The sequence below is a fragment of the Somniosus microcephalus genome, unplaced genomic scaffold (assembly GCF_052327205.1).
Source record: "Somniosus microcephalus isolate GS21.2 unplaced genomic scaffold, FLI_Smic_1.0 unresolved_chr3, whole genome shotgun sequence".
In the NCBI taxonomy this organism is placed as follows: Eukaryota; Metazoa; Chordata; class Chondrichthyes; order Squaliformes; family Somniosidae; genus Somniosus; species Somniosus microcephalus.
This window is the reverse complement of record NW_028225181.1, coordinates 58204912-58231171: the sequence shown is the minus strand read 5'-3', so window position 1 is coordinate 58231171 and position 26260 is coordinate 58204912. Positions and strand designations below refer to the sequence as shown.

The following is a 26260-nucleotide window of genomic DNA, read 5'->3' as shown; positions in this document are numbered from 1 at the left end:
ACCCAGAGAGTGGTGAACCTGTGGAATTCTCTACCACAGAAGGCAGTAGAGGCCAATACATTAAATATATTCAAGAAGGAGTTGGATATATTTCTTAAAGCTAAAGGGATCAAGGGGTATGGGGAGAAAGCGGGGACCGGGTACTGAATTTGGATGATCAGCCATGATCGCATTGAATGGCAGAGCAGGCTCGAGGGGCCGAATAGCCTACTCCTGCTCCTACTATGTTTCTATGCTTCAGTTTGAGCTGGAGTGGAGATGGAGGAGAAGCTGCTGGGTTTAACCCCCAGTACTTCTGAGCCCAGGAGGACCCAACAATTTCCAATGTGAGACTGTCAAGGGAGGTGGATTCTAGGGGAGATTAGGTTGTTACACAGACAGTGTCCGTACAATGTAAAAGAGTATTGTTTTAGGAACAAGTATTTCTGTACAGGCTTTTAATCCAGTTTACATCTACAGATTTGTTTTAATTCATTCTTGCGATGTGGGCGTAGCTAGCAAGAGCAGCAAGTACAGGAAACTTTCTGGTATCCGGCACTGACGGGACCGAGCTGGTGCCGGTCGATCAACACTGCCGGAGAAACGAGCGCTATAGTTAAAAGATACGGAGCTTCTGCGCTCCGTCTGAAGCAACAAACCCTGTTGCTTAGCAACAGCTTCAAAACAGTCGGCGCAGCTTGCAAGCGTCTCTGTAGCTAAGCAACAGCTTCAGCTAGACGCTTGCAGAGCCACAAATGGAGAAAAAAAGCAGCTAAAAGTAAGAAAAAGTTATCTGAACCGACGCCTGAATTTTGTCGGTGGATAGAGCATTCCGGATATTTAACCTCCGTTTAAACGAAAGTTTCCTGTATTGCCAATCCCCAGTTTCCCGTTGAGAAGGGGGTGGTGAGTCACCTTCTTGAACTACTGCAGTCCGTGGTGAAGGTATTCCCACAATGTTGTTCGATAAGGAGTTCCAGGATTATGACCCAGCAACGATGAATATATCGCAGCACGGTGGCATAGTGGTTAGCACTGTTGCCTCACAGCGCCAGGGACCCGGGTTCGAATCCAGCCTCGGGTGACTGTCTGTGTGGAGTTTGCACATTCTCCCCGTGTTTGCGTGGGTTTTCTCCGGGTGCTCCGGTTTCCTCCCACAGTCCAAAGATGTGCAGGTTAGGTCGATTGGCTATGATAAATTGACCCTTAGTGTTAGGGGGATTAAATACGTGGGGTTACGGGGATAGAGTACGATATGTGTTGGTGTAGGGGTTACGGGGATCGGGTGGGATATGTTTCGGTGCAGGCTCGATGGGCCGAAATGGCCTCTATCTGCACTGTGGGGTTTCTCTGATTCTGTGATCTGAGTCAGGATGGTGTGTGAATTGGAGGGAAAATTGGAGGTGATGGTGCTCCCGTACAACAGCTGCCCTTGTCCTTCTAGGTGGTGGAGGTCGCGGGTTTGGGATGTTCTATCAAAGTTCTGGTCGAGTTGCAGATGTATAAAGTTCCTTTCCTTCGCACCCTCCCCCTCCCACACCCACCTCTCTCGCTCTCGCTCTCCTCCCATAGAGGCCAGAGTCTTGTGTAGGCCCAGACCAGGTGGTGGATTCCCTTCCCTGAAGGACATTAGTGAACCAGTTGGATTTTTATGACAATCCGGCAGCTTTCATGGTCACTTTTTTCTAGTGCCGGCCCCACAAATGACCAGATTCACTGAGCTCAATTTCACAACCTGCCTTTGTTTTCTTGTGGGTTGTCTCTCACGCTCCCTGTTTTAAATTAATTTTACAGGGCACTGGAAGGGGAGGATTTGCAGACAGGAAACTCAAACCAAACATCTCGTCAAGATCTGACAGTCACTCGACTCATTGGATCTGAATATCATTGGCCTCTGAACATGGAAGCAAAAAGCACTGTTCACAGCGGGGAGAAACCGTACCCGTGTTCTGTGTGTGGACAAGGCTTCAGCCGACCCTCTGGCCTATCGAGACACAAATGCATTCACACCGGGGAGAGGCCGTTCACCTGCCCTGAGTATGGGAAGGGTTTCACTCAGTCATCCCACCTCCTGACACACCAGCGCACTCACAGCAGGGAGAGGCCATTCACCTGCTCTGAGTGTGGGAAGGGATTCACTCGGTCATCCAACCTGCTGATACACCAGCATGTTCACACCGGGGAGAGGCCGTTCACCTGCTCTGAGTGTGGGAAGGGATACACTCAGTCATCCAACCTGCTGATACACCAGCGAGTTCACACCGGGGCGAGGCCGTTCACCTGCCCTGAGTATGGGCAGGGTTTCACTCAGTCATCCCACCTCCTGACACACCAGCGCACTCACAGCAGGGAGAGGCCATTCACCTGCTCTGAGTGTGGGAAGGGATTCACTCGGTCATCCAACCTGCTGATACACCAGCATGTTCACACCGGGGAGAGGCCGTTCACCTGCTCTGAGTGTGGGAAGGGATACACTCAGTCATCCAACCTGCTGATACACCAGCGAGTTCACACCGGGGCGAGGCCGTTCACCTGCTCTGAGTGTGGGAAGGGATTCACTAAGTCATCCAACCTGCTGAGACACCAGCGAGTTCACACTGATGAGAGGCCTTTTAACTGCTCGAACTGTGGGAATTGCTTTAAAAGTTCCGGGGAACTGATGTGCCATCAACGTGTTCACACTGACGAGAGACCGTTCAGTTGCTCGCACTGCGGGACTGGGTTCAGGCGATCATCTGATCTCACTATACACCAGCGCACTCACACTGGGGAGAGGCCATTCACCTGCTCCATGTGTGGGAAGGGATTCACTCGTTCATCCGCCCTGCTGATACACCAGCGAGTTCACACTGGGGAGAGGCCGTTCACCTGCCCTGAGTGTGGGAAGGGATTCACTCAGTCATACCCCCTCCTGACACACCAGCGCACTCACACCGGGGAGAGGCCATTCACCTGCTCTGAGTGTGGGAAGGGATTCACTAATTTATCCAATCTGCTGACACACCAGCGAATTCACACTGGGGAGAGGCCGTTCACCTGCTCTGAGTGTGGGAAGGGATTTACTCGCTCATCCAACCTGCTGACACATCAGCGCGTTCACACCGGGGAGAGGCCATTTACCTGCTCCGTGTGTAGGAAGGGATTCACTCGCTCATCCTACCTCCTGACACACCAGCGAGTTCACAAGTGACTGCAGGGGTTGGATTCTGCTGTTGTTGCTGCTGTTAATCACATCCAGGACTGAACCATGTTCATTCTGACAGGTGGGGATTGTTTCTGCTGATGTTAATAACTCCGGGAACTGGGCTGGAGTTTAATATTCTGGATATATGTCCAATAAATCAACTTTGTTTTAAACACATTGTTGTAGATTTTCGTCTTTCCCACCTGAGTGTTCAGCATCACCTGGCTGGAGCTCAGAAAGGACAATCTGGGGGAGGATCGTACAACGGGAACAGAACTTCAGTCTGGACACAGTCCTTCAGGGCCACACTGAGAGGGGCAAACGGCACTTTGGTCTTTGTTGTCTCACTTCAGTGACAGCAAAGTTGCCGTGCGGGTTAATCTCAAGGCGTGTGAGAAATGTGTCCCAGCCGCTCTCTGCCATGGTTCAGAGCTCCTAGGCACGGAACAGAAGGCTCCTTTAGGAATGTACCCCAGTGCTTTTTTTTAATGGCCTTATTAACCTGTGTTGCTACTTTTAGTGATTTGTGTATCTGTATCCCTGGATCCCTCTGCTCCTCCAGCCCATTTAGACTCTTAGGGGGAAATTCGGTGGCGCCCCCTTTGGGTGGCTAACGTCACCGTGGCTAATTTTAGCGCCCCGAAAGAGTTAGCGCCCCTGCGCATTAAATTCAGCGGTAGCGCCCCAAGCAGGAGGCAGGGTGCTACTGGAAGTGCTCCCCTCCGTCTTGAGGCGCTACCAGTGAATTTCACGGCTCTTCATGTAACAGCACCACGCCCATCGGCACAAAGCACCGTGTCATAGCAGACCTCCCTCCCTGATTAAAGGGGAGGGGCCTAGCACTGCGCACACCGGGGCCCTGCTGGACCATCAGGGAGTGGGGTGTCGGATCAAGAGGAGCGCCGGGCTGTGCGATCACGGCCGACACCCCAAAGAAGAAAGGGGAAGGGGGCAGGTGCTGGCAGTTGGCCAAAATAAAAAGTTGCCGCCCGACACCTGCCCTTTAAGTGGCGTCGCCGCGGCTGCAGAAACGACCCCTGACCCTGTCGGTCATATCGTCCGGCGATAGGTCAGGGGTCGCAACCCAAGGTTGCAGCCGGGGTGCTGCACGTGGCGATGACGTCATTGCCGGCGGTGCAGTGCCGTGGGGAGCAACCGACTAGCTCCGCCGCTAATCTCCCGCTGAATATCGCAGGAGGCACAAAGCAACCCAATTTTACCCCCTTGTCCAAGTAGTGAGTGGCCTCCTTATCCTTCCCACCAAAACACACCCCCTCACACTGATCTATAGTGAAATTCATTAACACAGCACCTCACACTGATCTACAGTGAAATTCATTTGCCAATTACACGCCCATTCTGAAATTTATTAATGTCTTCTTGCATTTTGTCTTCCTCAGTATTAACTCTACCTCCCAATTTGGTGTTATCGACAAACTTAGAAATTGTTCTTCTGATTCACGCGTCCAAATCGTTTATGTAAATGGTGAACAATAGTGATCCCAGCGCCGATCCCTGTGGAACACCACTTCCCACCTTTTGCCAGTCTGAGTAGCTATTCTTAACCCCTACTCTCTGTTTTCTGTTTTGTGACCAGCTTGCTATCCATAACAGTATGTAAGATCGACAAGATGACCCAGGTCAGGCCGTGTGGAGGGAAGGGCCAGGCAGCAGAATGGATGGAAAGATGACTACAAAACAGAAATCAGAGGATTGGAGTTAAGGGAAGTTTGTAGTGATCTTTCCATCCATTCTGCTGCCTGGCCCTTGACTCCACACGGCCTGACCGTGGCCATCTTGTAGACCGTACATACTGCAGACACAGTGCACCAGTGGTGGAGGGGGTGAATATTGAGTCCTGTGGCAGGGGCGCTGATGAAGTGGATTTCTCTGTCCGCGAGTTTTGAGGCATCGCTAGTGGTGTTTTTCATCTCTTTCCACCTTTAAATAAAACCTTGCTGCCAGTTTATTAAAGCCATTAACAGCCGCTCGGGTGGGACACAGTAATAAATGAGGCCTTGTTTCCCTCAGAATGACAGGCCTGAACCCGAGTTAGAAAACATTTAGTAATTAAACCAGACTGGGCGGGGCCTGAGGTGCGAGTTAGTAACGGAAAATTGGTGGCCAGCATACTTCACACCAGGGCTGAGGACCCGGGGACTTGGGTTTCTGTATCATTTATTGATTAGTTTATTGCCCAATCTCAATCAGACTGGCGGGTCATCTTGCTGTCTGACGGAGGCGAGGTTCCCCAGTGGAGGGCTCTCTATGCGGGAGTCCTTCCCAGCACCATTGGGGATCTGGGGTGGAGACTGTTGCAGGGAGCTGTCGTGTGCAACAGTTTAAGCTCCTTTCCGGACTCCAAGGCCAGATGTGTTTTTGCGGCCTAGAGGAGTCCACGGGCCGTGTATATATTCAGTGTGACAGGTTGCAGCCCCTGTGTAGTTACCTGAAGGGGCTGCTCCTCAACTCTTGGTTACACTTTAGCCCCACACTCGTAATCTTTGGCCGCCCGGTGCGGAGGGGGGTTGGGTAAATGGGAGGATCTTCTCCTGGACCTGCTCTTGGGCCTGGCGAAAACAGCAATTTGTAGGTCCAGGATGGGTGGGGCCCATGGGGGGTCACTCTGACTGCCTGCTTCTCTCCCATGGTCTTGTCCCTGCCCGGGTGGCCCTGGAGAGGGAGCAGGTGGTGTCCACCGGTTCACTTGATTCCTTCCTCGACCGGTGGGCACGGAAGGTATCAAGAGGCGATAATCGATCCTCATGATCACATTGTGATTGAATTATTAATTGTGTGTGTGTCACAAATACATTTCTTCTATTTTGATACAAAAGCTCTACTAGACATGTTAAACTACTAGTTATTTAATCAGGGCTGCAGCTGCTGAAAGGTTGACTGTACTGGGGTTTGTGGCCAGAGCTGGCAGACGTGTTGTTCTGAAGTCTGATGTCTCACACCTGAACAGTCTGTTTATGTCGTGTTGTAATGACCTTTTTCTGTTGCCTGGTGTCAGAAATAGAAATCAAAGGAAGATGATGTCCCACTCTGTTAATCAACTCTTTGACACATTTCCATTTCTTAATTTACAAAGATCACAACTCCATTTGTGAACAATGGAGTGCCAGTCTGCCACTTTTTAGTGAGGCTTGAAAGGATTCGCTGTGAAGCTACACCTGCCCATCTGTCTGTGTGTCACTATGTTTGGATTGTGTTAGACAACAGTCCTAATATCTCGCCTACATCCATTACAATTTTTGAAATGTTAGATTGTACTTGGAAGAAGTTGAGTTTGAATCTAACAATTCTGAAATTGGGAGCTTTTAATGATTTCTGTTTTTCACATAACTATATAGTGATGTGATCAGTCAAAGCAAATTAAAAGATGCTGCTATTTACTGAACACAACTGAATAATTCTACAAGGATGCTATCGCAGTCTTCCTCAGTATTAACTACACCCCCCAATTTAGTGTCATCAGCAAATTTTGAAATTGTACTTCTGATTCCCAAGTCCAAATCATTTATGTAAATGGTGAACAACAGTGGTCCCAGCACCAATCCCCGTGGAACACCACTTCCCACCTTCCGCCCGTCTGAGTAAATACCTTTAACTCATCCCGTCACAATAACTGGACTTGTCTCTATTCCCGTGCTGAGGGGATTGCTGTACCAGACGGGAGGGGCAACATTTGGGGAGTCTCGATTCTCCACCAATTCCCATTCCCATTCTTTCTGGTGGATAATGGAGGTGCCACTGTGTGTAATGTGCAAGTCAGTAAGAGTTGTCAGCGAGGATTAATCAGCACTTTCTAATTGGAGATGATAATCAATGGAATCTTTCAGACAATGAATTGTAAATTTTATAGCAAAGATTAATATACGATTGAAGTAAAAGTTCATTAGTTTATTGTAAAATATTTCAGGAACACTCATCAGAAATTAAGGGGAAAGATCAGACAGCAGTACTTAAAGGGACACTGCAGCCCCGACAACTCAATCAGCTATATATCCAGAATATTAAAATCCAGCCCAGTTATAGGGGTTATTAACATCAGCAGAAACAAACCCCAACTGTCAGAATGAACATGGTTCAGTCCTGGATGTGATTAACAGCAGCAATAACAGCAGAATCGAACCTCTGCAGTCACTTGTGAACTTGCTGGTGTCTCAGCAGGTTGGATGACTGATTGAATCCCTTCTCACACACTGAGCAGGTGAACGGCCTCTCCCCGGTGTGAACTCGCTGGTGTGTCAGCAGGTTGGATGACTGATTGAATCCCTTCCCACACACGGAGCAGTTGAATGGCCTCTCTGCAGTGTGAATGCGCTGGTGTCTCAGAAGGTCAGAGGAATTAGTGAATCCCTTCTCACACACGGGGCAGGTGAACGGCCTCTCTGCAGTGTGAATGTGCTGGTGTATCAGCAGGGTGGATGAATTAGTTAATCCCTTCTCACACACAGGGCAGGTGAACAGTCTCTCCCCAGTGTGAATGCACTGGTGCTCAATGAGGTGAGATGACTGCCTGAACCTCTTCCCACAGTGAGAGCAACTGAATGGTCTCTCCTCAGTGTGAAGTCGCTGGTGTGTCAGAAGGTGGGATGACTGACTAAATCCCTTCCCACACTTGGAGCAGGTGAACGGCCTCTCCCCAGTGTGACTGCATCGATGAGTTTCCAGCCGGGACGGGGAGCTAAATCCCTTCCCACAGTCCCCACATTCCCACAGTTTCTCCGTGGTGTGGGTGTCCTTGTGTCTCTCCAGGTTGGACAATCGGTTGAAGCCTCATCCACACACAACACGTGTACGGTTTCTCCCCGCTGTGAACGGTGCGATGCTTGTTCAGACTGTGTAACTGGTTAAAGCTCTTTCCACAGTCAGTGCACTGGAACACTCTCACTCGGGTGTGTGTGTCTCGGTGCTTTTCCAGTCACACCGATCTTTGAAATCTTTTCCCACAGACAGAACAGGCAAACATTTCCCCTTCCACATTCAAAGGCCGATGATATTTCCCTGTAAAAGCAGTTTACAAAAGACATCACTGTAAGTTCAGGATTAAAATTCGGAACAGATAATTCTAGTTTCTATGGAACATTCTCTCCTCTCTTATTACATAGAATTACACAGATTGTACAGCACAGAAACAGGCCAATCGGCCCAACTGGTCCATGTGGTGTTTATGCTCCACACGAGCCTCCTCCCATCTCTCTTCATCTCACCCTATCAGCATCTCCTTCTATTCCTTTCTCCCATGTGTTTATCCAGCTTCCCCTTAAATACATCCATGCTCTTCGCCTCAACTATTCCCTGTGGCAGCAAGTTCCACAATCTCAGCACCCTCTGGGTGAAGGAATTTAATCTAAATAGGACTTCCCTGGGCAGCCAATGAGCACTGCTGCCTCTTTTGTGCATTTCCTGGCGAGGCAAAACAGTTGATATTTTCTGATCAAAAAGAGCTGAGCTCGGAAGCATTAGTCCTGTTTTGCCTCCTTTGGAGACCAGGTGTACGAGCAGAGTGAGCGCAGCCTTCACAGCAACTGCAATAAAATTGTTATAGTTGTGAAGGATCTTTGTGTCAGTGCACTGGACCACAAACAAAATATGTGTGTCGATTATTGTCTTATTACCCTACTGTAAAGTGCCTTGAGATGTTTTAAAAGCTCTATATAAAGGTAAGTTGTTGGTGTATAGAGAACTCTGTTGAAATTTAGTGAAATGATCAATAACCAAGGAAGATAATTTCTTTGTTTGGTTCTGTTAGTTTTCATCGAATCATTGAAAAGTACAGCACGAAGGAGGCCATTCGGCCCATCGTGCCTGTGCTGTCTCTTAGAAAGAGCACTCATGCTTCGTCCCACATCCCTGCTTGTTGTCCATAACCATGTGAGATCCTCATCCTCAAGTACCCGCCCAACTCCCTTTTAAAATCATTGATGGAATCAGCTCATGACCTTTTCAGGTCGAGCGTTCCAGATCCCGACAACTCTCTGAGTTTTATTCAATTGTTACCACAGTTGTTTCTGTGGAGGTTTAATAATAAATGCATTTTGCTGTGAAAGTAATTAAAACATTCCTAGTATATAAATAGACAGATGCATCAAAATATTAAAATTGTGGGAGGGGGGTCAGTGCTCGCCAGGGCCCAATTAACAATGGAATTCTTCTTTCCCAACCGAATGCTCAGAAGATGAAGTCCCAGAGCTGCCTCTGGCTCGGTTCCACCTGTCCTATTCTGACAAGCTGAGGTGTTGGTCAGTGCACTGTGATTGCCCTGTGGGCAGAAAATGGCAAATCTAGAAATATGACCAAAATAACACATTTTAACCCCAAAGCTGTAAATCCCCGTCCCACACACTCTCCCTCCTCCCAGTGCTGAAATCCAAACCCATCGCACCATCTCCAACATTTCTTTCCTCCACTCCCAGTTTTCCCCCTCCCTCTACTCTGGTTGGGTTCAGTTCTACACCTGCTGTGTGCAGAGTGAGAATAAAATCATGAGTCAATGATTGTCTCTCCTGGTCACTGGGACCCTGAAACCTTCAGTGCTCCACCCGCTGTGTGCAGAGTGAGAATAAACTCAATAAGTCAATGATTGTCCCTCTTGGTCACTGGGACCCTGAAGCCCTGTCCACTCTTTGTTCCTGTACCAAGATGGCCACACATGCGCCCTGCTGCAGGTAGAACCGGCCTGTCTTTCCTTCACCAAGATGGCGGCGTGTAACCCGGGCCTGTCACCAAGAAAAAGCCTCACCGCTGCCATCCGGCGGAACACATTCAGCCGCTGGATCTCATTCAGGCCTGAGACCGTTCTCCAACTTAATAAACCCTGCAGCGCAGCCTACCCGCAGTTTATTTATTTATTTATATAATTTTTTTTTTTTATGACATTCACAGAGCTCAAGTCTCGGCTCTTTGTACAAAGTCACAAGGCCTCATGCCACATCAAGTTAATGATGTGATCTCCAAGTTTCTTGATCATCTTCACTTGTTCATCCAGATAGTGGGTCTCCAGGAATTCACACAGTTGAGGATCGGTGCTCCCAGTGGAGAGTTTGTGCAGATCCAGCAGACACTGGTCGACATCCTTCTCCATCTGCAGGGCTCTCTGCATCGCTGAGCGGAGTCTCTCACTCTCCCGACCGAACAAGTGGACTGTAAAGAAGCTTAAAAACACTGGATTAATTTTAAAAACTGATCAAATTAAATTACAATCACATTGGCCAGAATGATGATGCACTCCAGTCCCCACAGCACCCACCGGTCTCGGAAGGCCTCAAGCATGCCGGCAGACACCGCGTGCTCCATCTCCAGGGCCACCCGGGCATGAACATAGCCGCGGAAGAGAGGCAGGCAATTGGGCTGAACCCCCTCGACCACCCGCTACCTGGACCTGTTTATGGCCATCTTTGCCAGGCCCAGGAACAGTCCAACAAGGAGGTCCCCCGACCCGCCCTCTCTCCTCTGCACCGGGTGGCCGTAGATCAGGAGCGTGGGACTGAAGTGCAGCCAAAAATCGAGGAGCAGCCCCTTCAAAAAATGGAACAGGGGCTGCAACCCCTCTCATTCCACATAAACATGGAACACGGACTCCTCTAGGCCGCAAAAATAGCAAGAGGCCTGCGAGTCCATGAACTTACTTAAAATCTTATTGCACGGGACTGCTCCATGCAACACCCTCCAGGCCAAGTCCCCAACAGATAAAGGGAGGATTCCCGCATAGAGCGCCCCCCATTGGGGACCTCCGCCTCCGCCGGACGGCAAGATGGCACGCCAAGGCGTATCTGGACAGCAGGCGGAGATGGCAAATTGGAGAGTGTGCAGGAGCAGCCGGTACAGGAAACCCCTCCGCGCAGAACTAAACGGCACAGAGGGCATTTCCCCGAGATGGCTCAAGTTGTGAGGCGCTGGTTCCCGAGAGGGGTTTCAGGGCCGTGGGCCGATGAGGAATTCCGTCCGAACAGGGGTCAGTTCGGACGGGATCGCCCCACGTGCCTGAGCCTCCTCGATACACCTATTGGAGTCGGGGCCCAGCGCCGCTTTCAGCGTCTCGATGGCTTTGGCCGCGAGCCGGACATTGGCCCAGGACAGGCGCCGCGCCAGCTCCTCCGGCACCATCCAGCCCGCTCCTCCGCCATCGAGCAGGTCCCCGACCCTGGTCACCTTACCAGGCACAGCCCTGCCCTCCGCCAGCCGCCCGATCCAGCGGTCACGGAGGTGCGGATTCCTGAGCAGCGGCTCCTGAAGGAGAGCCGCCACTCCTGACGGGGGAGAACTCCACCTGGAGGCGATGCTGTTCCAGACCCATAGCAGTTCCTCGTAGAAGACAGGCAACTCCCGCAGGTAGGCATGCGTACGGCCCAATTCCACAAACAGGAGCTGCGTATCATAGTTGAGGCCGTGCAGCTGGCGGAAGAAATACGTCGCCAGCGCACACCATCGAGGAGGATTCTCGACGTACAGGTATCTCTGCAGGGTCCGAAGACGGAAAGTCGCCGCCCGGGTGCAAAGGCACGCCAGCGCCTGACCGCCCTCCCTATGCGGGAGACTCAGAACCGCAGCAGAGACCCAGTGCTTCCCTTTGTCCCAGAAGAAGTCAATGAGCTTCTTCTGCATCTTGGCGACAAATGCAGGGGGCGGGATCAAAGTGACCAACCGGTACCACAAAATGGCGGCCACCAGCTGGTTTATGACCAGCGCTCGACCCCTGTAGGACAACACTTGGAGCAGTCCTGTCCAGCGTCCTAGGCGAGCGGTGACTTTGGCCTCCAGCTCTTGCCAGTTCGCCGGCCAGGCGTCCTCGGTGGGGCTGAGGTAGACTCCCAAGTAGAGGAGGTGCGTGGTGCTCCAGGCGAAGGGCCTGAACTCCTCCAGCAGGGAATCCACCCGCCACTGGCCCACCAGGAGTCTGGAACATTTCTCCCAGTTGATCCTGGCGGAGGGTGCATCCGAGTAAATCTGCTGGCATTCTCACATCCTCCGCAAGTCAGCGGGATCCGTGACCATGAGGAGCACGTCATTGGCGTAAGCCGAGAGGACAACTTCCACGCCTGCCCTTGCAGAGCCAGTCCCGTCAACCTCTTCTGCAAGAGGCGCAGGAAAGGCTCCACGCAGACGGCATATAACTGACCGGACATGGGGCATCCCTGACGCACCCCCCTCCCGAAGCAAAGGGGCACCATCAAAGACCCGTTAACTTTTATCACACACTCCGTGGCGGCGTACAGAAGTCGGATCTGGGTGACGAAATGCGTCCCAAACCTGAATGCGCGCAGAGTCCTGAAGAGATACTCATGATCCACCCTGTCGAACGCCTTCTCCTGATCCAGGGAAAGGAAGGCGACCGACAGACCAGCCCTCTGGGAATGGTGGACCGGGTCCCAGACCAGATGGATGTTACCATGGATAGTCTGGCCCGGGACCGTGTAGGACTGGTCGGGGTGGATTATGTGGGCCAGCACGGTGCCGTGACGGGCAGACATGGCCTTGGCAAAAATGTTATAATCCGTGGAAAGGGGGAGACCGGGCATCAGTTTTTTAAAAGGCAGAGATCGCCCCTCTTAGGCAGCAGGACAATGACTGCCCTGCGCCACAAGAGGGGCATCTCCCCAGTCACCAGACTTTCCCCCAGGACCCGCGCGTAGTCAACACCAGGACGTCCCAGAACGCCCTGTGGAACTCCACGGTCAGCCCGTCCAGCCCCGGGGACTTTCCCCTCGAGAGCTGGCTGAGGGCACCAGTCAGCTCCACCAAGCTTAGCGGAGCGTCCTATTTTTCGGCGCCCTCCGGGCCGACCATCAACAGGACCTCCCACAAAACTCTGTGCACATCGCCGCTGGACAGATCCAGAGAGAACAGAGCCCCATAATAGGCCCGGGTCTCCACGTTGATCCCCTCTGGATCCGAGACCAGAGATCCGTCGTCGGCCAGCAGCCCCAAGAGCTGCTTACAGACCCCCGTCTTTTTTCCAACGAGTAGAAGAAGGGGGAGCCGCGGTCCAGGTCCCGGAGGATCTGGATCCGCGACCTCACATACATGCCTCGGGACCCAACGAGCTGTAGGTCCTTCAGCACGCCCATCTTCTCTTCGTACACCTTCCGTAGGGCCAGGTCATTGACGACTTGACCGAGACGGGACTCCAGGTCGAGCACCTCCCTCTCCAACCGCCCAACCTGGGCCTCCCGCCTCTTGGTCAACCCCTTCGCGTACTCCTGACAGAATAGATGGACGTGAGCCTTGCCCACGTCACACCATAGCCTCAAGGAGGGGAAGCCCCTCCGCTTCCTTCTCCAGTCGGCCCAGAACCGACGAAATGAATCCTGGAACCGCTCATCCTGCAGCAGCAGGTTGTTAAAATGCCAGGACGCGGACACCCCTGTGCGCATAACTGAATGAGCTCCACCACACCAGGTGGTGGTCCATGCCTGGCACCGGCCGCATGGAAACCGCCGGAATGCAGGAGACGTACGCCCGGGAAATGTAAAGGCGGTCCATTCTGGACCTTCCTCCTCCAGACCTCACGTAAGTGAAGGCGCTGGGGTTGGGATGGAGATTTCACCAGACGTCCACCAAGTCGAAGGACCCGACCAGGTCCCTCAACTTCTCCATCGCTGCCAGGCCGTACAGGGGACCCGAACGGTCCCTCGCCTCGAGGGTGCAGTTAAAATGCCCCCCGAGGATGACGCACTCACCGACGTCGATGGAGCCCAGAAGAGCGGACACTTCTTCAAAGAAGTGCACTTGCTGCGCACTGGCCACGGGGGCGTACACGTTCACTAGATGGAGTGGCACGCCCCCCAGGCGAACGGTGACCTGGAGCAAGCGGCCCGGCACGTACTCCTTGACCCCCAAGATCTCCGGCTGAAAATGCGGGGCCAGCAAGATAGCCACCCCGCTGGAATAGTTGGAGAGGTGACTCATGCTGACCCCTCCTTGCCACTCCAGGAACCACGTGGCCTCGTCCTCTGGAACAGTGTGGGTTTCTTGCAGGAAGCACACCGCATACCTCCCGTCCCGGAGGACCGGGAAGTTATTAAATCTACGGCGCGCATCTCTGCTGCCGTTGATGTTGAGGCTGGCTATGGTTATCTTCATGACAAGAGCATAGTGCAACCTCTACTTAACCTAACGGGAGGAGGGAGAGCGGCTGATAGTCGACCACCACTCCATCAACAGCCCAGCGAGGAACTTGTTGATCCGATGCTGCTCGTACAGCCCCGCGCCCTCGTCCGCACCCATGGATTTGACAGCGGCACGGACGGAGCCGACGAGCAGCACCAGATCTGACCATCTGTCTAGGGCCATCCGGATTTTGCCAGGGCAACCCCGGCACGTAGCCAGAAAGTCCCGGAGTTCCACAACAGGGATGAGGGGGTCCCGGAGGGGGCACGAGGATATCCGCTGCCTCACTGGCGACGGAGTCTGACTCATCCTCGGTGCTCTCCGCCGGGTCCCCGTCCTCCTCCGGGAGGTCGTCATCAGCCAGACCCGCCTCTGTCTCGATCCCACCCCCAGGATTGGCGGCAGAGGATTCCTCCCTGGGCTCCTCCAGAGGTGCCGGGTCAGGAGGCGGTGGCGGTTCGGGGTCCCTCTCCACCCCAGGCACCGGGGTGCGTGGGGAAACCGGGGAGTACACTATCCCCATTTTCCCCAACATCCCCGGCGACAACATCGGAGACGGAGTCAGGGGGTCTTCCCCCTCACCACCATCAGCCACTGACCCAGCGGATTGGGGAGCTTGAATACATTCCTCGGCCATGTCGAGCAGCGCCTGGGAATGGTCCAGACTGTCCTGGGTGAGCTCAGCCTCACTGGCCTCGTCCACCTCAGTCTCCAGGGCACCCAACATGGCGAGATGTAATGGTTCTTTTGTTATTTCCTCCACGGGTAGATCCACGGTCCCCCCCCAATGCGCAGGGTCTCTTCCCCATCCCCGGGAGGCACAGGCGAAACAGACTCATCTGTCGTACCCTCCCGAGGGACAGGCAACTCCTGCCGAATATAGATGATGGTAATAGTAGGGGGGGGCGCAGCACGCACGGCGGGCGACGATTCCCTCCATGAGGAGGGACATTGTCTCTCATGGTCCTCTCCCAGGGACTCGCACCTCCTTTTTGTTATGGAGAGACATGAAGGCTGGAGACCTCCATACCCACCGAGGCCTCCTCCTCCGCTCCCTCCCATCGAGCGGGTTGCTCGGGTCCCTCGAGCCCGAGTCCGGTCGCAGGTCTTAATTCTTCCGCCTCAGCAGTTGCGATCAGGGGCCCGGGCACGAGGCCCCCCAAACTCCGAGACTCCGCCGCCACCAGCGCAAGGTATGTGGGCGTAAGTTCCAGCAGATCATCCGTATCCGCGTGCTCACCGAGGAGACCTGCCCTAAGGTGCTTCATCTTCTTCTGCACCTTCCCTTCGCTCGGACACTCTCCCTCCCCCCCGCCGGGGGCTGTGATGGCGTTGGCCTCTGACGTCGACCGCGCATCAGATGTTGAGGACGCGCGGACAGAATCGGGGGGGGGAGCGGTGGCGGCACCAGCCTTGGCCGCCTCAGATGTTCTGGTGGCCTTGGAGGCGGGGCAGTTCTTTCGTACGTGGCCCACCTCCTTACAGGCGTGGCACCGCACACCGGCTGACGTCCAAAAGACGCGGAAGGCAGCCCCCTCGTGGCACACAATAAAAGAGCCCTCGGTGTCCTCCTCCCACACCAGCTGAACAAAAAGCTGGTGCCGAAAGGAGAAGACGTGCCGGAGGCTGGCCTCCCTGCATCCGAGCGGGATCGGTGTGATCCCCGACCTCACCTCCCCCAGTTGACGTAGGTGGGGGAGGAGCTCAGCCGAAACAAAGGGCGGGACGTTTGATAAGAGGATCCTCTGCACGGTGGCCTTGAGAGGATCCACCGGCAGGATGGTCGCACCCACGGTGAGCCCCTTGGTTACGGCCAGGGACAATGCCCGCTCCGATGCCAGGAAGAACACAGCCTTGCCATACATTTTTGAGGCGGTGACGATGGCTGAAGGGCCGACAACCTCAGCCATGGCCTTCACACATGCCTCGATAGTCATGTTGGGGTGAGTGTAGCTCTTCACCCCGTGTTTTTTAGTGATGAGGCGGAATGGTGACAGGGCAGCAGAAGCAACGGGAGCAGCCATGGCCGTGGCTGCCACACTTGCGTGTGACCTTGCTGGCCCCATCACCGGCGATGATGTGGTCGCCATCGTGGGGTGCTTATTATAAAGGGCTACACCCACCCAAGTCACAGGCCTGGCGATCTTAATGGCCTCAGTGATTGTTTTCCCTGAGCAGAAGGAGCTTAAAAAGTGAAGGCACACCTCTCCCCTTGTTGATTAAATTGGGAGAGGGGCCTTCTCCCCTCTGCTCAACGGGCAATTAATGGATATGAGGTGCCTCTTTAGAGAGAGACAAAGAGAGAGAGAAAGGGGGGGTGGGAAGGAGGGAGGCCGCAGGGGCTGGGTCTCCACTCAAGATGGTGGGTGGGTGCTCGCAGGGGTGCACTCTCTGAAAAATAAGTATCTATTGATGGTCTTCTTGTGGGGGGAGAAGATGTCTTCACCTGGGAAAATAAAGCTGGAGATGCCCAGGCTCAATCCATCACCAGGTCTTAACGATGTGATAATTAAATGATGACTTTGCCTGGGCAGCTCCAGCTCTCCCAGGTCAAGCAATAGGGAGGGGTGTTTGCTAGTGGTGTGTGTTGCCCTGTTTTTAAAAGAGCCACACACACCCCTAGATGTTTTCTTCTCCTTCTTCTTTCCTCCCCCCACTTAAATACAAAGTCTTTATGAGAGTGCACCATGAAACACCCACCTGTAGAAGTTTTCCAATGGCTGTCCCTCCTTCTGAACAGATGTAGGATGTTCGTTTCTCTCCCCTCTCTCCCTCTCCTGTAATGGAGACCAGTTGGGGAAACAATGATGGGATGGCTTCCCTTTGTTGTTAGCTCTGGTCTAGTCTCCTGTCCTCTCCTCTCCTCTGACACCCCAATAGTAGCTGCAGCAGCAACAGATGTGGTCTCTCCTCCTGGACACAGAGAGAGAGAGAGACCTCTCCTCTCCTCTCTTCTCTTCTGGCACAGCAGCAGCACAAGATCCTGGCTGGCTATCAGGGATCCCGGGGTTCATTAACCCGCTCCCTGAGCGTTCCCGATCCCAACAACTCTCTGAGTGAAAACATTTCTCCTCATCTTTGCCATCCGAATGAGATTGGACCATTTTTCACCACCTGTAGGGGTGACTCTGAGTTGCCCCAGTGACACCAGACGGGAGCAAAACCCATGAAGGCAAGTGCCCCAGTGCCCCCCAGATATTAAACAACCAATAACTGGTTACTTGGGTTTATAAACAGAGGAATAGAATATAAAAGCAAAGAGATGATGCTGGAACTTCATAAATCACAGGTTAGGCCTCAGCTGGAGTGTTGTGGACAAGTCTGGGCCCCACACTTGAGGAAAGGTGTAAAGGCCTTAGAAAGGGCCCAGAGGAGGTTTACCAGGATGTTACCCGGGATGAGGGACTTCAGTTATGAGGAGTGGTTGGAAAAGTAATAAAATTAATTGAAATTAATAATCCGGTCGGGTTGTCCTGGTACATTCTACTGCCTTATGATTTGGGCTTTAAGCAGAAGTCCAAATTGCTCAAGCAGTACTGTGTAAGCCACAAAGAATATACTCCATCTATTGTTCTATAATAAGGGCTGAGACTGAAGGTTTTTATGGCCACAGATCAAGAGATCATAATAGAAGCATATTGACAGACTGGTGAGGCCACACCTGGAATACTGCGTACAGTTTTGGTTTCCATATTTAAGAAAAGATATACTTGCTCTCAAGGCAGTTCAGAGAAGGTTCACTCGGTTGATTCCGAAGATGAGGGAGTTGGCTTATGAGGAAAGGTTGAGTAGGTTGGGCCTCTACTCATTGGAATTCAGAAGAATGAGAGGCGATCTTATCGAAACATATAAGATTGTGAGGGGGCTTGATCGGGTGGATGCGGGGAGGATGTTTCCACTGATGGGTGAGACTAGAACTAGGGGGCATAATCTTAGAATAAGGGGCTGCCCTTTCAAAACTGAGATGAGGAGAAACTTCTTCACTCAGAGGGTAGTAAATCTATGGAATTTGCTACCTCAGAGAGTTGTGGAAGCTGCGACATTAAATAAATTTAAAACGGAGATAGACAGTTTCCTAGCTGATAAGGGAATTAGGGGTTACGGGGAGCGGGCAGGGAAGTGGACGTGAGTCTAAGTTTGGATCAGCCATGATCCTGTTGAATGGCGGAGCAGGCCCGAGGGGCCGTATGGCCGACTCCTGCTCCTACTTCTTATGTTCTAAGTTCGGACTGTCCTCCTTGGAACAGAGAAGGTTCAGAGGTGATTTAATAGAGGTTTTCAAGATGGTGAGCGATTTTGATAGAATAAATTGGGAAAGAAACATTCGCTCTGGTGAGTGGGTCAATAACTCGAGATCAAAGATTCAAAAATACTGGCAAAAGATCAAGAGGAGAGATGAGGAGAAATGTTTCCACTCAGAGTTGTGGGGATCTGGAACACTCGACCTGAAAAGATGGTGGAAGCTGATTCCGTTAATAATTGTAAAGCAGAGTTGGACGGGAACTTGAGCAACTGACAGGGTTACGGACAAAAAGTGAGGATGTGGGACTAAACACGACGACTCTTTCAAAGAGCCGGCACAGGCACGATGGGCCGAATGGCCTCCTTCTGTGCTGTAAGTCTCTATGAATCTATTCTATGAATAATAACTGTACAATACAGCGACACTCACAAATAATAATTCAATCATAATGTGATTGTGAGGATCGATTATTGCCACTTAGAATCATAGAAAGTTACAGCACGGAAGAAGGCCATTTCAGCCCATCGTGTCCGCACCAGCCAACAAAGAGCGATCCAGCCTAATCTCACTTCCCAGCTCTTGGTCCATAGCCCTGCAGGGTAAAGCATCCCAAGTGCACATCCAAGTACTTTTTAAATGTGGTTAGGGTTCCTGCCTCTACCACCCTTTCAGGCAGTGAGTTCCAGACCCCCACAACCCTCTGGGTGAAGACATTTCCCCTCAAATCCCTTCTAAACCTTCCCCCAATTACTTTAAATCTGTGCCCGCTGGTTTTTGACCCCTCTGCTAAGGGAAATAGATCCTTTCTATCCACTTTATCTATGCCCCTCATAAATTTATACACCTCAATAAGGTCTCCCCTCAGCCTCCACTGTTCCAAGGAAAACAGACCCAGCCTATCCAGTCTTTCCTCAGAGCTAAGATTCTCTACTCCCGGCAACATCCTTGTAAATCTCCTCTGTACCCTCTCTAGTGCAATCACATCTTTCCTGTAATGTGGTGACCAGAACTGCACGCAGTACTCTAGCTGAGGCCTAACTCGTGTTTTATACAGTTATAGCATAACCCCCCTGCTCTTGTATTCTATGCCATGGCTAATAAAGGCAAGCATTCCGTACACCTTCTTAACCACCTTATCTACCTGGCCTGCTGCCTTCAGGGATCTGTGGACATGCACTCCAAGGTCCCTTTGTTCCTCTACACTAATCAGTGTCCTAACATTTAATGTGTATTCCCTTTCCTTGTTAGTCCTCCCCAAATGCATTACCTTGTGGGAGACTACAGTCTCCCGCGTAAAGAAATAGGCAACACAGCGAGCTACAAGAAATAGGTCTTTACTCCAATTCTCACAATACAGTACTGAATTCGTAAAGCCCGTGAGCCTGTGATGACTCACGGATTGGTCACCTGCTGGAACCTGATTGGTTTTCCTTCTCTCAGCAGCAGGCAAGTCTGAACATGCCTTATTCCTCTCAGCTTGCAACTGTCTTGCGGGGGGAGGGGAATACAGCAGTTAAAAGGGGATTATACAGGTTTATCTACATACACACAGTGTTTCCCCAATGTGGCAACGCCACATACGCCCCCCCAGAATCCTCGTTAACTGTAAAAGTCAGTCTCTGCGGAGGTTTGACCAAACGGCCGTAGCGGCTGTAGTAGCAATCTGGCATGTGAGGAGGGCTGTCTGGGAGGTCGGCTGGTTGGTTCGTCGGCTGGTCTGGCGGCTGGTCTGCCGGTGGGCTGGCTGGACGGGCTGCCGGTGAAGGTGGGGCGGCGGCCGGGAAGTAAGGTTCTGGCGTGTCTTGGTCCTCTTGTGGGGCCGCCGCCAACGCGGGAGGTCTGCCCCACCATGGGGGAAGAGCCGGACGAAACGGGAAGCTGAGGTCCAGGTGCGCCGGTTTGAGGCGGTCTACTGAAACAAGGTCCGGCTTCCCGCCGACGTCGATAAGAAAAGCTTTGTCCCCCGTCTCCAATACTGAGAAGGGGCCGGTGTATGGTGCCTGCAGCGGGCCTCTGTGCGCGTCCTGGCGCACGAAGATGAAGTCCACATGTCGTAAGTCCCGAGGCATGCAGGACGGCTGCGGGCCGTGTTGCAAAGTGGGCACTGGACAGAATTGCTGGGCCATGTCCTGGTGCAGGGAAAGCTGTCTGGCGGCCGACCACGGCTCCGTTGTCAGGGGGAGGGAGTCACCTGGTACTCTGAGCGGTTGGCCGTAGACCATCTCGGCCGCAGAGGTGCGGAGGTCCTCTTTGGGCACGGTGCGCAATCCCAGGAGGACCCAGGGTAGTTTGTCGATCCAGCTGGTGTCGGCCAGGCTGTCGCGGAGGGAGGCTTTCAAGGAACGATGAAAGCGCTCGCAAAGCCCGTTGGCCTGCAGGTGGTAGGCTGTTGTCCTGTGCAACTTGGTGCCGAGGCCGGCGGTGATGGCATTCCACAAGTGGGAGGTGAACTGGGGGCCTCTGTCCGAGGGTATGTCGGTAGGCACGCCGAACCGGGCCACCCATGTCAAGACGAATGCTCGCACGACGTCGGTCGTGGTCGTGGAGGTGAGGGGAAATGCCTCGGGCCATCTGGTGGTGCGGTCGACGATCGTGAGCAGGTGTGTGAAACCGTGCGACGGCGGCAAGGGGCCTACCAGATTGACGTGGTCGAAACGCCTCTCGGGCACCGGGAAACACTCCAATGGCACCTTGGTGTGCTGTTGGACCTTAGCGCGCTGACACGCCACGCATGTGTTGGTCCAGTCTCTCACATCCTTGTGGAGTCCAGGCCAGACGAACTTGGTGGACATGAGTTTCTGAGACGCACGCATCCCTGGATGTGAGAGGCCGTGGATGATGTTGAAAATTCGCTTGCGCCAGGCGGATGGGACGACCCGCCTAGGCGAGGTGACTGAGACGTCGCACAGGAGGGTTGTGCCGGCTGCGTGGAAGTGGATGTCGGCCAGAGTGAGGCTGGTGGTTGATGTCCTGAGGGCCTGGATCTCCGTGTCGGCGGCCTGGTCTCTCGCCATGCTGGCGTAGTTGATGCCCAGGTGCATTGCATGGAGCGAGGGTCTCGAGAGGCAGTCGGCCACCAAATTGTCCTTGCCGGCGACGTGGCGGATGTCCGTGGTGAACTCCGAGATGAAGTTGAGTTGGCGTTGTTGGCGCGTGGACCAGGGTTCGGTTACTTTGGCCATGGTGAAAGTGAGCAGCTTGTGGTCCACGAATGCGGTGAACGGCTGGCCTTCCAGGAGGAAACGGAAGTGCCGGATTGCCAGGAACAGGGCCAGGAGCTCTCTGTCGAACGTGCTGTAGGCCTGCTCATTCTTGCGCAGCTGTCGGCTGAAAAATGCCAGTGGCTGCCACGCACCTTCGACCCACTGTTGCTGGACAGCGCCGACGGCGTAATCCGAGGCATCCATGGTGAGGGCGGTCATGGCGCCCGGGATGGGGTGGGCCAGTAGTGTGGCATTGGCCAAGGCGCTTTTGGTCTGGTGGAAGGCTGTTGCCATCTCGCTGGACCAGGTGAGTTGCTCTTTGCCCGTTTTGCCCCTGGTGGCTTCGTAGAGGGGGTGCATGAGTGAGGTGGCCTTGGGCACGAAACGGTGATAGAAATTGACCATCCCCAAAAATTCCTGCAGCGCCTTGACCGAGGTGGGCTGGGGAAAGTCCGCCACCGCCTGCACCTTGGAAGGTAGGGGAATGGCTCCCCTTGGCGAGATTCTGTGGCCGAGAAAGTCAATTTGGGCTGCTCCGAACTGGCATTTGGCCGGGTTGATGATTAGCCCATGTTGGCTGAGGCGCTGGAAAAGAGAGCGCAAATGCGCAATGTGCTCGGCCTTGCTGGTGCTGGCCACGAGGATATCGTCCAGATAGACAAACAGGAAGCTCAGGTCCCATAGGACGAAATCCATGAGCCGTTGGAAGGCCTGTGCGGCGTTCTTGAGCCCGAAGGGCATGCGCAAGAACTCGAACAGTCCGAAGGGGGTGATGACCGCCGTCTTCTGGACATCTGCGTGGTGGACGGGGACCTGATGGTAACCGCAAATCAGGTCGACCTTGGAAAAGACGGACTTTCCTGCTAGGTGTGCCGAGAAGTCTTGGATGTGCGGAATGGGGTATCTATCGGGCGTGGTGGCGTCGTTGAGCCATCTGTAGTCGCCACAGGGGCGCCAGCCACTGCCCGGCTTGGGCACAATGTGGAGGGGGGATGACCAGGGGTGTTCGAGCGGCGGATGATGCCCAGTTTCTCCATCGTGGTGAATTCTTCCTTGGCCACCGCCATCTTGGCTGGGTCCAGGCGTCTGGCTCAGGCGAACACTGGTGGTCCCGTAGTGGCAATATGGTGCTCGACACCATGCTTGGCTGCCGCGGCTGAGAAGGTCGGTTGTGTGAGCCTCGGGAAATCTGCGAGTAGGCGGGTGTAGTCGTCATCCGCCGGGACAGGGCAGGACCCGACGAGGGCCGGGCTGTTGCTCTGCTGGCAGGCCAGTGAAGTGAAAGTTGCTGCGTCGATCAGGCGCCTGTCGCGGACGTCAACCAGGAGTCCGAGGGCGCAAAGAAAATCGGCGCCCAGCAAGGGATGTGCCACCAAGGCCGTCACGAAATCCCACGTAAATCGCTGGCCGTTGAAACAAATCTCGGCCCGTCGCTTTCCAAAAGTAGTGATGGCTGCGCCATTTGCCGCCACAAGGGGTGGGCTGCTGCAGCCTGCCTGGATGTCGAGCTGGGAGGCAGGAATTATGCTGCATTGGGCTCCGGTGTCCCAAAGGAATCTGCACCCTGAAAGGGAGTCGGATATGTACAACAGTTTACCTGTGGTGCCGATGGCCATCGTGGCGGCGGGGGTGCAGTCGAGCGGGCCTAGACGGCGGTGCGGGGCTAGCGCGTTGGGCCGGGCGGCCATCTTGGTTTGATTGAAAGAGCAGGGTGCTCTGCAGCGTTGGGCCTTGTGGCCGAAACGTGCGTGGTAGTAGCATAGTTGTGCAGCCTGGCGTGGCGGCGCGCGCTCGGTGGTGTCGGGGAGCCTCGCGGCTGCAGAGCCGAGTTGGGCGATGGCGAAGACTTTGTCCGCGGCGGCTGCCAGTTGTACGCAGTCCGTGATCGGGGACCCCACGAGGGCAGTCTGTACCTGCTGAGGAAGCAGGCTGAGGAAAAGGGCCCGAAACAAGAAGCACTGCGGTTCAGAGCCCAGGAGCGCAAGCATCCGGCTCATCAACTGGGTCGGGGTAGAGTTGCCGAGGCCTGGTAGTGAAAGAAGCCTACGGGCCCTCTCCTCCCTGGACAGGCCGTAAGCCTGCAGCAAGCGGCCCTTAATGGTTGAGTACTTGCCGGTCTGTGGTGGGTTCCCCAGCAGGTCGAGAACTTCGGCGGCGGTGGAGCTTGCTAGTGCTGAGACTACATGGAGGTACCTTTCTTCATCATCTTGAACTCTGCGAAGGGTGAATTGGGCCTCCGTGTGCACGAATCAAGCTGGTGCTTGGTGTTCCCAGAAGGTGGGGAGCTTCAAGGACGCGGCACCGGCCGACATCGGGCTGCTGCTGTTGCCGTCGGGTTGTTGCTGGCCTCTGTAGGGCTACGTGGGTCGGGGGCTTCGGCCGCCGACATTCGGGGTCACCAATGTGGGAGACTACAGTCTCCCGCGTAAAGAAATAGGCAACACAGCGAGCTACAAGAAATAGGTCTTTACTCCAACTCTCACAATACAGTACTGAATTCGTAAAGCCCGCGAGCCTGTGATGACTCACGGATTGGTCACCTGCTGGAACCTGATTGGTTTTCCTTCTCTCAGCAGCAGGCAAGTCTGAACATGCCTTATTCCTCTCAGCTTGCAACTGTCTTGCGGGGGGAGGGGAATACAGCAGTTAAAAGGGGATTATACAGGTTTATCTACATACACACAGTGTTTCCCCAACGCCACATCCTCACGCTTCCCCAGATTGAATTCCATTTGCCACTGTTCTGCCCACCTGACCAATGTATTAATATCTTCCTGCAGTCTACAGCTTCCTTCTTCAGTATTAACCACACAGCTGATTTTAGTATCATCTGCAATCTTCTTAATCATACCCTCTGTAATCTGAGGCGCGCACCGGTCACGGAAGGCATCAAGCGTACCGGTCAAAACACCACCTGCCCCCTCTCCAGGGCCACCCAGGCACGGACAAGACCATGGGAGAGAGGGAGGCAGCCAGAGTGACTTCACCCCATGGGCCCCGCCCATCCTGGACCTACAAATTGCTGTTTTCACCAGGCCCAAGAGCAGGTCCAGCAGAAGATCCTCTGACTTACCCACCCCCCCTCTGCACTGGGCGGGCAGGCAAAGATTAGGAGCGTGGGGCTAAAGTGTAACCAAGAGTTGAGGAGCAGCCCCTTCAGGTAACTACACATGAGCTGCAAACTCTCACACTGAATATATACACGGCCCGTGTACTCCTCTAGGCCACAGAAAACACATCTGGCCTTAGAGTCTGGAAAGGATCTTAGAAGCTGTTGCACACGACAGCTCCCTGCAACAGTCTCCACCCCAGATCCCCAATGGTGCTGGGAAGGACTCCCGCGCAGAGAGCCCTCCATTGGGGACACTCGCCTCCATCAGACAGCAAGATGACCTGCCAGTCTGATTGAGATTGGGCAATAAACAAAATTAATCAATAAATGACACAGAAACCCGAGTCCCCAGATCCTCAGCCCTGGCCACCAATTTTCTGTTACTAGCTCGCACCTCAGGCCCCGCCCAGTCTGGTTTAATTACTAAATGTTTTCTAACTCGGGTTCAGGCCTGTCATTCTGAGGGAAACAAGGCCTCATTTATTGGTGTGTCCCACCCGAGCGGCTGTTAATGGCTTTAATAAACTGGCAGCAAGGTTGTTTTTAAAGGTGGAAAGAGGTGAAAAACGCAACTAGTGATGCCTCAAAACTCACGGACAGAGAAATCCACTTCATCAGCGCCCCTGCCACAGGACTCAATATCCACCCCCTCCACCACTGGTGCACTGTGTCTGCAGTATGTACGGTCTACAAGATGACCACGGTCAGGCCATGTGGAGTCAAGGGCCAGGCAGCAGAATGGATGGAAAGATCGCTACAAACTTCCCTTAACTCCAACCCTCTGATTTCTGTTTTGTAGCCAGCTTTCCATCCATTCTGCTGCCTGGCCCTTCACTCCACACAGCCTGACCTTGGTCATCTTGTCGATCTTACATATTGTTATGGATAGCAAGCTGGTCACAAAACAGAAAAGAGAGAGTAGGGGTTAAGAATAGCTACTCAGACTGGCAAAAGGTGGGAAGTGGTGTTCCACAGGGATCGGCGCTGGGATCACTATTGTTCACTATTTACATAAACGATTTGGACGCGTGAATCAGAAGAACAATTTCAAAGTTTGTCGATAACACCAAATTGGGAGGTAGAGTTAATACTGAGGAAGACAAAATGCAAGAAGACATTAATAAATTTCAGAATGGGCATGTAATTGGCAAATGAATTTCACTGTAGATCAGTGTGAGGTGCTGTGTTAATGAATTTCACTATAGATCAGTGTGAGGTGGTGTGTTAATGAATTTCATGATATATCAGTGTGAGGTGGTGTGTTAATGAATTTCACTGTAGATCAGTGTAAGGTGGTGTGTTAATGAATGTCACGATAGATCAGTGTGAGGTGGTGTGTTAATGAATGTCACTGTAGATCAGTGTGAGTTGGTGTGTTAATGAATGCACTATAGATCAGTGTGAGGCGGTGTGTTAATGAA

The 26260-nt window shown here is 53.2% G+C and overlaps 2 protein-coding genes across 2 annotated transcripts in view; one reads left to right on the top strand and one right to left on the bottom strand.

Annotated features, from left to right (window-relative positions):
* The first annotated feature begins 1779 nt into the window (after positions 1 to 1779).
* LOC147091580 (uncharacterized) overlaps positions 1780 to 26260 on the top strand; it is a 63065-nt gene continuing 38584 nt past the window's right edge. Inside the window, exon 1 of the mRNA XM_085976821.1 lies at positions 1780 to 3165. Coding sequence (XP_085832947.1) covers positions 1880 to 3165 — 1286 coding nt within the window. The 5' untranslated portion in view covers positions 1780 to 1879. The remainder of the gene's footprint in view (positions 3166 to 26260) is intronic.
* Positions 5078 to 15008, bottom strand: LOC147091582 (uncharacterized). The gene is made up of 3 exons (XM_085976451.1): positions 14906 to 15008; positions 7322 to 7947; positions 5078 to 5104 (listed from the first exon to the last, which is right to left on the bottom strand). Exons 1-3 carry the CDS (start codon positions 15006 to 15008, stop codon positions 5078 to 5080), a joined length of 756 nt encoding a protein of 251 aa, XP_085832577.1.

Excerpts from the sequence above, each read along its gene's own strand:
- LOC147091582 (XM_085976451.1), bottom strand. The coding sequence starts at position 15,008 with ATGTTGGGTGCCCTGGAGACTGAGGTGGACGAGGCCAGTGAGGCTGAG. Across the intron at positions 7,948-14,905 it reads GCTCGACATGGCCGAGGAAT|GCTTCAACCGATTGTCCAAC; the intron begins GTATTCAAGCTC and ends TGTGTGGATGAG. Across the intron at positions 5,105-7,321 it reads ACCTGCTGAGACACCAGCAA|GTGGAAAGAGATGAAAAACA; the intron begins GTTCACAAGTGA and ends TTTTATTTAAAG.